The sequence below is a fragment of the Oncorhynchus clarkii genome, chromosome 6 (assembly GCF_045791955.1).
Source record: "Oncorhynchus clarkii lewisi isolate Uvic-CL-2024 chromosome 6, UVic_Ocla_1.0, whole genome shotgun sequence".
NCBI classification, from domain to species: Eukaryota; Metazoa; Chordata; class Actinopteri; order Salmoniformes; family Salmonidae; genus Oncorhynchus; species Oncorhynchus clarkii.
In genome coordinates, this window is record NC_092152.1 from 8507755 (window position 1) to 8521723 (window position 13969).

Consider the following 13969-nt stretch of genomic DNA (forward strand, 5'->3'; position numbering starts at 1 on the left):
GTACCCCCTGTATATAACCTCTCTATTGTTATTTTACTGCTGCTATTTAATTATTTGTTACTTTAATTTTTTATTTGTAACTTTTCTTCGTAACTTCTTAAAGTATTGTTGGTTAAGGGTTTGTCAGTAAGCATTTCACTGTAAGGTCTACCTACACCTGTTGTATTTGGTGGCATGTGTCAAATTAAAATTTAGAATTTATGATTTCAGACTATTTTGATGAAGTGAATTTTGGCTATGTTGCTACGGTGGCTCAAGAGAGACAAACAACAGTAATATTTCCGCTTTCTTGTTTTCTAAGCAAAGCTCTTTAAGGGAGTATGAGAGACAAATCAAATGTTATTCGTCACATGCGCCGAATACAACAGGTCTATAGACCTTAGTGAAATACTTACTTACAAGCCCTTAACCAACTATGTAGTTAAAAAAAATAAGAATAAGAATAAGAAATAAAAGGAACAAGTCATTAAAGAGCAGCAGTAAAATGCGGGGTAACCAATGCGGGGGCACCGGTTAGTCGAGGTAATTGAGGTAATATGTACATGTAGGTAGAGTTATTAAAGTGTCTATGCATAGATAATCACAGAGAGTAGCAGTGATGTAAACACAAGACTTTACCGTCACCTAGCCCAGTTCTGTTAGGAGCAAACGGAACCTAGCCCAGTTCTGTTAGGAGCAAACGGAACCTAGCCCAGTTCTGTTAGGAGCAAACGGAACCTAGCCCAGTTCTGTTAGGAGCAAACGGAACCTAGCCCAGTTCTGTTAGGAGCAAACGGAACCTAGCCCAGTTCTGTTAGGAGCAAACTGAACCTAGCCCAGTTCTGTTAGGAGCAAACTGAACCTAGCCCAGTTCTGTTAGGAGCAAACTGAACCTAGCCCAGTTCTGTTAGGAGCAAACTGAACCTAGCCCAGTTCTGTTAGGAGCAAACTGAACCTAGCCCAGTTCTGTTAGGAGCAAACTGAACCTAGCCCAGTTCTGTTAGGAGCAAACTGAACCTAGCCCAGTTCTGTTAGGAGCAAACTGAACCTAGCCCAGTTCTGTTAGGAGCAAACTGAACCTAGGTATGTGGATGCTTTACAGAACATTGTCTCCTGCCCTATGGGCCGTTCTGACTCAAACAAGGCTACTTTTTATTTTACTGACTGTGAACTTGAATCGAGATTCTGTGACGCCCAGTTCAGGGTTCAAATGTGTTGAGATGTTCAGTGCAGTCGAGTGCACGCTTTTGATTGGTCGTCGGGCTGGTGAAGGATTGTTTGATTGGCTCCTGTTGACACGCTGCTGTTGATTGGCCCTCGCTGCAGGTACATGGAGTACATGTGTGACATGATGGCTGACGAGCCCATCACCCCGCACAGCAGACCCATCCTCATCCGCTCCATCACCATGACGCCTGTGCCTCTCTTCAACAAGCAGAAGAGTGGCTGCCGGCCCTTCTGCGAGGTTTACGTGGGAGACGAGCGCGTGGCCACCACCTCCGGGGAGTACGACAAGATGAAGTAGGTCACATGATGCAGGACTTAATTTGATTTGGTCCCAAATGACACCCTATTCCCAATTTAGTGCACTACTTTTGACCCAGGCTCCATAGTGTGTTATAGACATTTCTCTCTCTCTCGCCCCCCTTCTCTCTGCAGGGACTTTAAGCTGGAGGACGGACGGGCTGAGATCCCCTTGAACGTGACAGTGCAGGGGGATGTGCTGGTGGTCATCTTCCATGCCCGCTCAACCCTGGGGGGCCGCCTTCAGGCCAAGGTAGGGGCCATAGCGGTCAGGGACGGACCCCCAGAGTTAGTTTGCATTCGGTGAAGTTTGTTTGCAATTCGGCTAAATTCAGTGACAGTCCTAAGGACATGCATCCATACATCATAGTTAAATGATCAGCCCTAATCAGACTTGTTTTAATAATGTATTGAAACAAGCTTATCCAATGAGGGCTGTTGTACTTGAGTTGATCCAGGGATCAACCGTTGCGTTCCAGGCCGACTACATTGCAGACGTTGCATTGCATCGAACAACGGTGTGCCACACCCTGGACTGCACCATCAAGCATCAGATTGCTTTATCATACGACGCAGTTAGCTGATATGTTATGAACACCTGTCCAGGTGTTGTGAGATCTGACACGCGTCTGCCATGTAGTCAAGCCTGGAACCCGACCAAAGGGGTGTTTCTCTGCTACTATGAAGTCACGTGGGTGTCTTGCTGTGTGTATGTTGACTAGATGGCTTCCATGAAGATGTTCCAGATTCAGTTTCACACAGGGTTTGTGCCCCAGAACGCCACCACGGTCAAGTTTGCAAAGTAGGTACCACCGTCCATAGAATCTAAGCCACTATCCTCAGTCCAGGCAGGTGCATGTGTGTGTGACGATAGCCCAGGACACTTTTTTTTAAATCAATTGACTTGACCTCTTAATTGACTTGACCTCTTAATTGACTTGACCTCTTAATTGACTTGACCTCTTAATTGACTTGACCTCTTAATTGACTTGACCTCTTAATTGACTTGACCTCTTAATTGACTTGACCTCTTAATTGACTTGACCTCTTAATTGACTTGACCTCTAATTCACTTGACCTCTAATTGACTTGACCTCTTATCTACAAACTCTGTCTGAGTTCTCTGCCCTTCTCCAGAAGTGTGCACTCCTTCACTCCCCCTCATGCATTTGAAAGCATTGCATTGGTGCAAGCATGACTGGAGGAGGGTTTCCACCATGTTGCTCACACCTGTCCATTTGTTTTAAATTGATGAGGGGGGGGTGTAGTATTAGTTCACACTCCTGTAGAAAGGTTGCAGGTGAACGCAGCTAACTACCTCCAACCTGAGCAAGCTGTTACATTGACGGTCTTCCTCCGACAGGTATGACCTGGACGCCACTGACATCCAGGAGAAGTACCCAGACCTCTTCCAGGTCCACCTGGATATGGAGGTGGATCCCTGCGACAGGCCGAGCAACAAGACTCCACCCTGGGACAACTTTGCCACAAAGGGCCTCAACCCAAAGATCCTTTTCTCCAGCCGGGACGAGCAGCAGGAGATCCTCACCAAGTTTGGTGGGTTTCACGGCTGTCTTGTCAATCCCCAAAAAACTGAATCTGTGTAGCTCTCTGTTGAATTTCGAAGTCCCGATTTGGCCCTCGAGGGTACCTAAGTCATGTTCTGTCCCACTCCTTCCCTCCCTCTCCCATAGGCAAACCAGAGCTTCCCCGACAACCGGGCTCTTTCTCCGGTTCTTTCTACGACACCGCGGCGCCTCCGTTGGAACAGACTCCTGATAGCTCCACCATGGAGGCAGAATCTCACCAGAGCACCGATACCAACGCCAACAACTTCTTCCAGACTCTGGATTGGGATGGTATGTCTCCTGTCGATGAGCACACTTCCTAGTGCATAAACTATTGCTAAAAATAGTTATTTTTGATTTTCTTTGCAAAGGGCCAACTGCATGTTAGCTGGTTGATTGTATTGAAAATACTTGAAAGCTGCAATTACTTCAAATCTGGGTCTGGAGTACTGCTGGTTTTCTGTTCTACCTGATAATTATTTGTGACCACCTGGTCTCCCATGTCTAAATCACTCCTTGATATGAGGAGAATGACAATCAGCAGTGGAAGGTTCCGGGTCTAGATTATAATTCTCCTGCCCTAAGCCTTTTTTGACGAGTCTCTGTCACATAGATGGGAGTGGACATGGAGCGGACACTTCGGACAGCCTGGGAGGCACCATTGACGACCAGGACGAGCTCAGTGACGCCTCCGTGGACGAGGAGTCCAACTCCGGCCTGGCCGGCGAACCCCTCTCCAGGGAGCCTAGCGAGTCCCTGTTCAACGCTGAGTTCCAGGCTGCCGCCACACCCCAAGAGTCCCCGGGGCCCAGCGACACGGCTGACCTGCTGGGTCTCACCTCCGACCTCAGCTCCACCGCCCCCCCACAACCCTCCACGGCAGCAGGAGGCATGAAGGCCTCGTCTAGTAACAGTGACCTTCTCAACGACCTGTTTGCCCCCACGCCCAGCAGCAACGCTCAGCAGGGCAGCTCCAACAACCTGATTGGGGACGGAGGTGCCCAAGAGGACCTCTTCTTCAGTAACCCCGCTGCACCACCAGACTCGGCCACCCCCAAACGTAAGCGTCTTATCGACGTGTCCACTTTCTGCCTTGGTGTCAGTAGAAGTGGTAACATATGACTATTTGTGTCGTTTTCATGCAGTCGATCCCCTCTGACACACATTTCTGGCTATTTTTGTCCCACAGCAATAAATGACCTGTTTGACCTGTTCGGGATGGGATCTTCATCCAATCAGACCGGACCCGACCTGTTTGGGGACCTGCTGAGCTCCGACACCAACACTAACCCCCCGCCCACCTCCAACTCCAGCCTTTTCAACCTCAGTAAGACACCAGTAATATCTATAAGAAAAGAACTACAACTCCCATGTCCACTTCCATTCATTCAATGTTCTCTCTCGACAGACAAGCTGACCAACAATCCCCCTAAGATGACTTCGTCCGCCAGCCAACCAGACCTGCTTGGAGGGTGGGACAGCTGGGCATCGAGTGGGAGCATGGCCGCCGCCTCCTCCCATAAGCCAGCCTTCCCAGGTAGGTCTTAGGTACTGGGGCTGTTAAATCTAGAATTTAACACCATAACAACTCTAGCAGATATGAACTGAGGTTTTTTTTTTTTTCCTCTTGGAATTCCAGCTCCCGGAGTGTCTTCCTTCTCCAAAGCAAAGTCTCAGAGCTTCGACCCGTTTGCAGACTTGGGAAAACTGGGTCCTACGCTGCCAGGTAAAACAGACCCCAGTGACTCCTGGTACCATGTTACACTTAGACAGTGGGCTTTACTATCCGTGGTCTGTAAATGAGTCATCATCTCATGTATATAAGTCTTTTATTTCCAGGTTCCTCCAGTGGCAGTTTCTCAGGCCCAGGCTTCAACCTGAAGAGTGGGGCCTCCACCAAGCCTGCTGGGCGGTCTGGCCGGCCCTCCGCTGGCCAAAGCAAGCCCTGGATGGCCCCCAGTGCTGCTGCCCCCAAAGCCCAGCCACCCAAGCCTGCGCCCCAGCCAGCCAAACCCAACTACAACCTTAACTTCAGTGTGATCGGGGGCCGAGAGGAGAGAGGCGTCAGGGGCCCAGGATTTGGTGAGACAACCAATCACATCACTATCCGAGCATGTCTAATTAGTGACAGCCTCTGTGTAGAAAACCCGGTCTCCGTTATTTCTTACCCCTTCTAATTGAGGATCTTTGCTCTGTTGACTATATGTTCCAGGTCCAAAACCCAAAGTCAAAGAGGACGACTTTGAAGACCTGCTCTCCACTCAGGGTTTTGCCTCCAAGCTATCAGACAAGAGTGGACCCAGGACCATCGCAGAGATGAGGAAACAGGAGCTCTCAAGGAACATGGACCCCCTCAAACTGCAGGTAGCACCAGCATGCCCCCTCCCAAATATACAGAAGCGCTTCCTTCTTGGACACAGATTGCCTTGGCCAGGCTTGAACAAGTTTTCAATTTCAAAGTGCTTTTGCTACAGAGTGCACTATTGAATACACCCCAGGAATAGGCTCAGTGTTCGTCTGGGAAACTGTCCCATGGTGTATGTATCTCTACACCGAGAGAGAGTTAATTCTATGCGTGTATATTTCTAGTCGATTTAAAAAAATTAAAAAAATAATCTTTGAACCTGTTCTGAGGGATTCTGGTTTGTGATCCTTGTTCCAACCAAGATCCTGGATTGGATTGAGGGGAAGGAGCGCAACATCCGGGCCCTCCTCTCCACACTTCATACAGTCCTGTGGGAGGGCGAGACGCGCTGGAAGCCCGTAAACATTGCAGACCTAGTCACTCCAGACCAGGTTAAGAGGTACTACAGGAAAGCTGCGCTGGTGGTGCACCCTGATAAGGTAACGTCAATGTGATTGATTTATTTTTGCACACAATTAAATAGGTCTATCGGTTAGTCACAATTGCCTCAACTCACCCTGTGGCGAATGCATGCTCGTTGTGTACGGCTGAAGGCTGATTGATGTCGATGAATGGCTGGGATTAAAGTTTAGTATTGTGGGCTTGGAAGCAATGTCAAGTTCTTGATCTGTGAACGCTAACCGCACTTGAAACTCGTTCCTTGCAGGCCGCTGGAAAGCCCTACGAAGATTACGCTACACTGATCTTCATGGAGCTCAACGACGCCTGGTCCGAGTTTGAGAACCAAGGCAGCAAAGCCCTCTACTAAGACTTACTGGATGGGGCCCATATTGGGTCCTTCAGGGTTGCGGCCCCCCCCACACACACACCTTAGAGAGGTCTGCCAACTCTCCTGCAGTTGAGAAAAAGGCACCTTACTTTATTTCTCATCTGCAGTTCAACATCATCGCCCATTTAAAAAAACACTGCCACCACATGCAAAGGGTGGAAGACTAGTGGTTCAAAAGCTTGGAAGATCGGAGGGATGGATATGACGACAGAGACAATCACTGAGAAGACCAGATGGTCACCAACCAGGCTCCATCCATTCGGAAATGTGGGGACTGTATGGCCACTGGGACCCCGTAGACTTTGTTGCTGTGGGACACGGCTCTATTCCTTTACACTCCTTGGACAGACCTTTCTGCAGCGTTCTCTCTTTCCGAGAGACCAAGAGTTCATGCTGTTGTTGCTTCTTGACAGAACCATTCTCCCACTAACAGACTCCTCCTTCCACCACAAGCCCTCTACCGTAAGCGCCTTGCTCTGCGGGTGGCAAAAAAAATTACGCTTGCTCATAACTGCCCCCACCCCCACCCCCCCGGCAACATAGGAGACAAATAGAGAATATAGGGATTTCATCTGGTTGCTTTTTGCCATGTGGAATTGTGCAATATGTTTGGTCATTTTTGTTTTCTCTGTCAATGATAGTCCTCACTAAAGTGTAAATATTTTCTCAATGATGTGGTTCTTTCGGGAAGTAGATAGTGAGATGCCGAAACACACAGAGGTGTGTGTTGTTTAAGGATGGTAGCTCACCACCTCGCTCTCTCTACCAGTAGATCATCATGCCTTTCTTTTCCAATGGTCTTGTGTTTATTCCACTTATTACACAAAAGGTTTTACAGGGAGTTTTCATTGCAACCCTCCATTTTGTGTTCCATAGCTGTTGTTTTTCTCTTCACTTTAAAATGACCTGAAGCTTTTTGTGTAATTATTATTTTTTTTACATTTTACCTCATGGACCAATTTAAAACACCTATTTTCTTATCGTTGTGGGGTATCATAAGTATCCATGACATTTAATTGCAGAACTTAATAAATAAAAAATAATATATGAATTGAATGTCTTGAATGCGATGGAGGGAATGGGCATTTATGGGTGGTCTCATGACAGTTGTTTTGCCGAGCTGAAATCATTCCGAAGCGTCTTAACGTGAATGTGTTTTTATATGGTCTTTGTTGGGTATATGTAGCTTCTGTTTTAGTCTTGCTTCCTTCTGTGTAACTTTGTTTTTTCCCCCCTCCCTATTTCTACATTTGAGTTTAGTTCTTATCCAGAGCAATTTACATGAGCACTTAGGGTTAGGGTTGCTCTAGGGCACATCGACAGTCTCTGGGATTCAAACCAGCAACTTTCCAGTTACTGGCCCGACCAGTTTTTTTCTCACTTATTTGTCTCTTGGATTCAAACCAGCAACTTTACAGTTACTGGCCCAACTCTCTTAACTGCTAGGCTACCTGCCACCCATCCCATGACCGGGATCGTTGATTCTGTTCATTCCCCACCTATTGAAACCTTATTTTTTGTGATTCCAGTAACACTATGGCTGTGTTTACACAGTCAATCCAATTCAGATATTTTGTCCAATTATTTGCAAAAGAGCCGATCTGATTGGTCAAAAGACCAATTAGTGGATAAAGATCAGAATTGGGCTGCCTGTGTAAATGCAGCTGATAAGGGGATACTTGATTGTAAAGGCTGCCATTTTGAATAGACAATTTTGACAGTATCATGTTCGTACACTATAAGGAGAAAGAAAGCCTACTCAACCAAATTTAAAATATGAATGTAGATTTCAGTACAGAAATAAAAAGGTTTTGATCAGAGGCATGAAAAGACTGAAGTGGATGGTATTGATCATGTCTCGATATGAGGAGATGGATGAGAAAAGGGTTCATGTTATGTGAAGAGCTGGCCAGTGATATTAACAGAGTTTTCAAAGATCAAGGTATTTCACAAAGTGACAATATTATGATGGGGTTTGAAAACATTGCATTGAAAGAAATGTGGTTTTGATTACCATGGAGTATTCTTGAGACAAGTTGTGAAAATAATTGTTATGAAATGAATGGCCATTTTACTAATGGTTGTAAAGCCTTTAAATGGTTTTGCTTATCATGTTTGTCCTTTTAATGCAGACTAAGAGGGATATTGATTATACATTCAGATAGTGCTGTGAGCCTTTTATAGAAAAATTCATCTCATCATCCCCATTTATTGCAAACCATTGAGCTTCTCTACTATTATTAAAGTCACATGTTGGCATTACAGAATGATTGATATTGAATATACCGTATAATATTCAAGTAAATAGTGCATCGATTTTGAGACAATGTTGACTCAGTGAAAATGTTTACCCATGAGGAAGACAAGTAAAGAAAATCTCCCTTTTTTTCTGATTACAAGCATCAGCTGCTGAATGCAACTGACCAGTGTGATAGATGAACCACCAAACCTTCCCAATTTGTTAACATATCCAGGTAGTAAACACAGCCCACATGTTAGTACATTTAATTCCACATGGACTCTGGACCACCACCATTCTAAAACCGAGGTTCCTTCCTGCTGACAAACCGTTTATATTTCCAATATTATTTTTTTTCTTCCCCTGTTTCTGGAATGACATTTATGACCATTAAAACACAATCATGAAAACGTGTCGTCTTGCATTATTGTCTGAATTCCCAGGAAAATCAGGCATTGTCCTATCATCTGGTGAATTATAGTTGACATTAAAGTATTAATTTCGTTCATATCAAAGGGATAGTTCGAGATTTTGGCAATGAAGCCATTTTTATCTTCTTCCCCAGAGTGGGGTGACCCAGAAATCGCTACAGTTAGCATTGCCTCGTGAAACTACCTCTAACTTCCTTCATATTGCCCACAGAAACATAAAAATGGTAACCACGAAGGTATTCTGTTGCATCTAGTGATATTTAATTTTTTTCCCTAGAAAATAAAAATGTGCAGATCCCCAGCAGTACCAGAGTTTGAAAACCTATGGCCTACGGCACACTCTTGTCATTTATCAGTAGGCCCATTCCTTGCAGAAACAATTAAATCTAATTGAATGTATAGTATCGATTATTATCATGTTAGTTATAGCTTTGCTAATACTAGACCTAGGCAACTGATTATGTCTCAGATAATACATGATAACTATCGAAGATGCGTAGTGGGTAAACATCATTGCCCACAGCTGCTTCAATTCTTAACATAGCCTACTTCCTAAAACAGTCTAATATTAACCTAGCTAGTACACATACACCATTAACAAAAATGTGCATAATATAGACATTTAGTTAGCTGTAAATAGAAGGCTCTTGCCAATCAATACCTAGCTGTCTAGTTAGTAACTTGCTTCCTTACAAATTCGCTGGGCTACATAGCCATAGGCTATACATCTACCCATACAAAGTGCAACAGCTGAAAAACCTCTCGAGTCACTTTTTTTTTAATATATAATTTCCGTGGTTATATTCCGATCATATAAAGAAAATAAGTGACACTTTAATTAGTTAAGAGGTTCAACAGACAGACCCTTTGTTTGGTTTGCCAGACGAAGACGTTTGCCATGGTTTTTCAAAATAAAAGACCGCGCCGCACACTTTTACAATATATTACACTTGCTACTTGGGAAAGCTATTAGCTAGTTATTTCCTTTTGCGCTACTTTCCCTTTCCATATCACGGTCTTAATCTGTATGTGCTATTTCACAAAAGGCAGTAGCTTTCTCATTTCAAATTAGTAATGAAAAGCACATCTAGTGAAATGAATCTGCGGAATTGACGCTTTGCGGGACATGTTTCCAGTCGATCTACTGGAAAGGTGGAACACTTCCTTTGTTGCTGCCGCTGCTTTTTTTTGTGTCTGTTTCTTATCAGCATTACGACAGCAGCATTACCGTCTCGGTTTTATGGTTTTGCCGTTAAAATAAAAGTCTGCCGTAAAACGCTATGCATATGACATAAAATCAATAATTTTTTGTAGCTTTGCAAAGTACATAACTTAAAAATGATGTTACAAAATTATAACTACATCTGAAAAAAAAGATAATTACTTTTTTCATGAAACCTTTATTTAACTAGGCAGGTCAGATTTTTTTATTTTATTTTATTTTTTAAAATTATTATTATTTTTATTTTATTTTTATTTTTATTTTATTAACTACAAATCAATACATAAAGCACACGAGGGAACACAAGCATACATAGATTACAAACAATGGACAATCGAGCTAGGGGCGGGGCGGGGCTAGGGGGTACAATATCACATTACAATTACATAAGGACCTTAAGGGACATGCATATACTTACAATTCTAACAGATTTTTTGTTAGTAGAGCATTTAACCGTCTTAAAATACAGTTCAATTTATTTTTGTAGGGTACGAAAATGTGGATTTCTGTTTGTAAATTTACATTTGTGTATATGAAATTTGGCCAAAAGAATAATGAAATGAATTACATATAAATGTTTCAGCTTATTTCTATTGTATGTAAAGAATCCAAACAGTACATCTCTCCACAATAGTGTAAAATCTTCATAAATGTGTTCAATTATAAACCTACTGATGTCTTGCCACAGTTTTCTTACATGCATACAATGCCAAAAAATATGCAACACTGTTTCTGGGTGGTCATTACAAAAGGAGCAATTTGAGTTGATGTTTTCCTGAAACTTCTTCATATATTGGTTGGCAAGATAATATCTATTAATAATTTTAAAGGAAACTTCCTTAATTTTGTTAACAAGTAGGTATGTGTGTGGCAACAACCAAACTTTTTTCCCAACAGATATTATCAATAAATCCATTCCAATAAGGCATGACATAAGGCATGACATCCTGCTGAAACAAGGTTCGTATTGCTCTGTTGTTGAATGGACCAAAAGAGAAACACATCTTTCCTACTGATGAGTCAACAGGGTCAACAGAAGGTAGGCTCTGAGGGTTAGCTCTTGACACGTTCCTGAATAATAAAGCAACACTTGAGGGAATGGCATCTAAAACAATTGCAAAATCTTTAGGTGTTACAGGGACCTTGTAAAGTGATCAGAATTCCTTATAACTGAGTAAAAGACCCTCTGCATTTACCAGTTGGCTCACCAATAGGATATTATTTCAGAACCAATATTCTAAAAACAAAGAGGTATTTTTATACAATATATCCCGATTATTCCATATATAATATCTGTGTGGAGAAAAATTGTGTTTATAAATTAAGGACCATGACAAGAAAACTTGCCGATGAAAAGCAGAAAGTTTCACTGGAACTTTGTCAATATTATAATTGCAAAACAACATGAAGTTAAGGCCACCAAAAGTAGAGAAGACATGATGAGGAATAAAAGTCCAGATAGAAGTGGGTCTTCTTAGGAATTGTTTTATCCAATTGATCTTAAAAGTATTATTTAAAGTAGTAAAGTCCAGAAAATTCAGTCCACCATTCTCATAAGTGTTCATTACAACAGTTTTCCTAATGTAATGGGTATGGTTTCTCCAAAGAAAGTTGAAAAGCATCTGGTCTATCTCCTTGCTTATTTTACTGTCAAGATATAAAGATAGAGCACCATATGTTAGTCTAGAGATACAGTCGGCCTTGGTTATTAGGACTCTACCTTTTAAAGATAAGTCCCTCTGTAGCCATTGATTTAATTTCTTCTGGGTTTTTTAAATAAGAGGGTTAAAATGTAGTAAGCCTCTAGACTTCTGATCCCTTGTACTAGGCAGGTCAGATAAGATCAAATTCGTATTTATAATGACGGCCTACCAAAAAGGCCTCCTGCGGAAAATTGGGATGGTCTTAAAAAATATATATATATTACATTTATATAAGATAAATAAAATAAGATGGAGCACATTGAGAAATGGCTGGAGCTTAAAGGAAAATTCAACCCAAAATGATTTCTGTGATGATTTGTGTTTTTAATAATATTCTACAGACCCTACTGATCTAGCACTAGAATAATCGTGTTTTATGTAATTCATTGTAATGAAGTAATTTGCTTTGGAATATTTTTTAAAACCCAAATGTAATGCGAATGTCACTTAAATATGAAGCATTGTTAATGTTTAGAGACATACATCATGCTTAGGACACTTTTCTACTATTACGTGGGAAACTTTTATTTAGAAAATGTGCGTGACCCGGAAGTACTTTTTTTTTAGTGTTGCCGAAGAGACGCTGAACTGTTTCTGCTTGGAGATTGGGGAGAATGCGAGATGTGCCAGAGGGTAGCAAGAGAAATGGAGTTCAATTAAAGTAACGGACGGACTTTGACACAAAAAGAAGGGGTACTTCAGATTCAAAGATATCTAACTAAACGCAAGAGACGGAGAGAAATCACGATTAGCACAACATATTTTAATTCAAAGCCAACGCACTTGAAATGAAGCTATTGAAACCAAGTTGGGTCAGTCACAATGGTAAGCGTTTGAATCGCGGTTGTTCTGGAATGAATAATAATAGTTGACCGAATCTTGACCCAAGACAAGTTGTGATTCTGTTGTTGTGTTGGGGAAGAGGGGGTTAAGCAAGCTGACGTTACTCATTCCTTTATAAACTATAGCTACAAAAGGAAAAGGCACAACGCTCTCTTGAATGAGCCATGAGCTAAGACGCTAATGTTAGCTAGTTAGCCATCTGTTTTTATTTGTTAAGGTTAGCGCGTAAGCATATTCCACAAAGCAGTAAGTAGATAGCAGTTGTTGCAAAACACCCAATGCAGGCTGCAGTATTGATTTTAGACCGTGTCTACAGCTGAGTTGTATTTATTACTCGGGATTCCGTTGCAAAACGTTTTGTAACAGAAATCCTTTATGCCAGACACTTTTTCAACGTGCAACAGAATCTGCGTAATGAAAACACCCCTTGGTGTTCTGAATCATACGTTTTTAGCTATCTACAGCATGATGACATGCTTGTTAATACAATTTAAATCACGTCTGCTTCTCAGGGAAACCAATATTTTCTGTTGACATCCATCCTGATGGAACAAAGTTTGCCACGGGTGGCCAGGGTAAGGTCCTTCATTACTAAGCCTAATAACGGTATAACTGTTCGGGTTACATTTAAACAACACACCTTACTAAACAGTACAAGCGTAATGTACAGTTTGACAATTTTCTCAAGCATACTTTGCACCATTGTTTTACACTTTAATAAGAAGATCAGTTCAATGGTACTCAGTTGTGTTTGTGTGCCATGTGTTGCAGGCGAGGACTCTGGGAAGGTTGTCATATGGAATATGGCTCCAGTGCTCCGAGAGGAGGACGAGAAGAACGTGAACATCCCCAAGATGCTCTGCCAAATGGACAATCACTTAGGTGATTCTTCTCTCACTGATGTTTGGTGTCTGCTGCTCAGATCTGACTGACAATAGAGACAAACCATATGTCTGCTGCTCAGATCTGACTGACAATAGAGACAAACCATATGTCTGCTGCTCAGATCTGACTGACAATAGAGACAAACCATATGTCTGCTGCTCAGATCTGACTGACAATAGAGACAAACCATATGTCTGCTGCTCAGATCTGACTGACAATAGAGACAAACCATATGTCTGCTGCTCAGATCTGACTGACAATAGAGACAAACCATATGTCTGCTGCTCAGATCTGACTGACAATAGAGACAAACCATATGTCTGCTGCTCAGATCTGACTGACAATAGAGACAAACCATATGTCTGCTGCTCAGATCTGACT

General features: G+C 42.5%; 2 protein-coding genes across 2 annotated transcripts in view; both read left to right on the forward strand.

Annotated features, from left to right (window-relative positions):
* Positions 1-8914, forward strand: part of LOC139410589 (cyclin G associated kinase) — a 49849-nt gene extending 40935 nt beyond the window's left edge. The window contains exons 16-28 of the mRNA XM_071155888.1: positions 1306-1500; positions 1639-1756; positions 2226-2305; positions 2867-3060; positions 3198-3362; positions 3685-4131; positions 4261-4398; positions 4480-4608; positions 4711-4797; positions 4911-5153; positions 5284-5435; positions 5739-5915; positions 6143-8914. Coding sequence (XP_071011989.1) covers positions 1306-1500; positions 1639-1756; positions 2226-2305; positions 2867-3060; positions 3198-3362; positions 3685-4131; positions 4261-4398; positions 4480-4608; positions 4711-4797; positions 4911-5153; positions 5284-5435; positions 5739-5915; positions 6143-6244 — 2227 coding nt within the window. The 3' untranslated portion in view covers positions 6245-8914. The remainder of the gene's footprint in view (positions 1-1305; positions 1501-1638; positions 1757-2225; positions 2306-2866; positions 3061-3197; positions 3363-3684; positions 4132-4260; positions 4399-4479; positions 4609-4710; positions 4798-4910; positions 5154-5283; positions 5436-5738; positions 5916-6142) is intronic.
* A 3502-nt stretch (positions 8915-12416) lies between these two features.
* Positions 12417-13969, forward strand: part of LOC139410590 (histone cell cycle regulator a) — a 43346-nt gene continuing 41793 nt past the window's right edge. Inside the window, exons 1-3 of the mRNA XM_071155889.1 lie at positions 12417-12685; positions 13216-13278; positions 13475-13585. Coding sequence (XP_071011990.1) covers positions 12649-12685; positions 13216-13278; positions 13475-13585 — 211 coding nt within the window. The 5' untranslated portion in view covers positions 12417-12648. The remainder of the gene's footprint in view (positions 12686-13215; positions 13279-13474; positions 13586-13969) is intronic.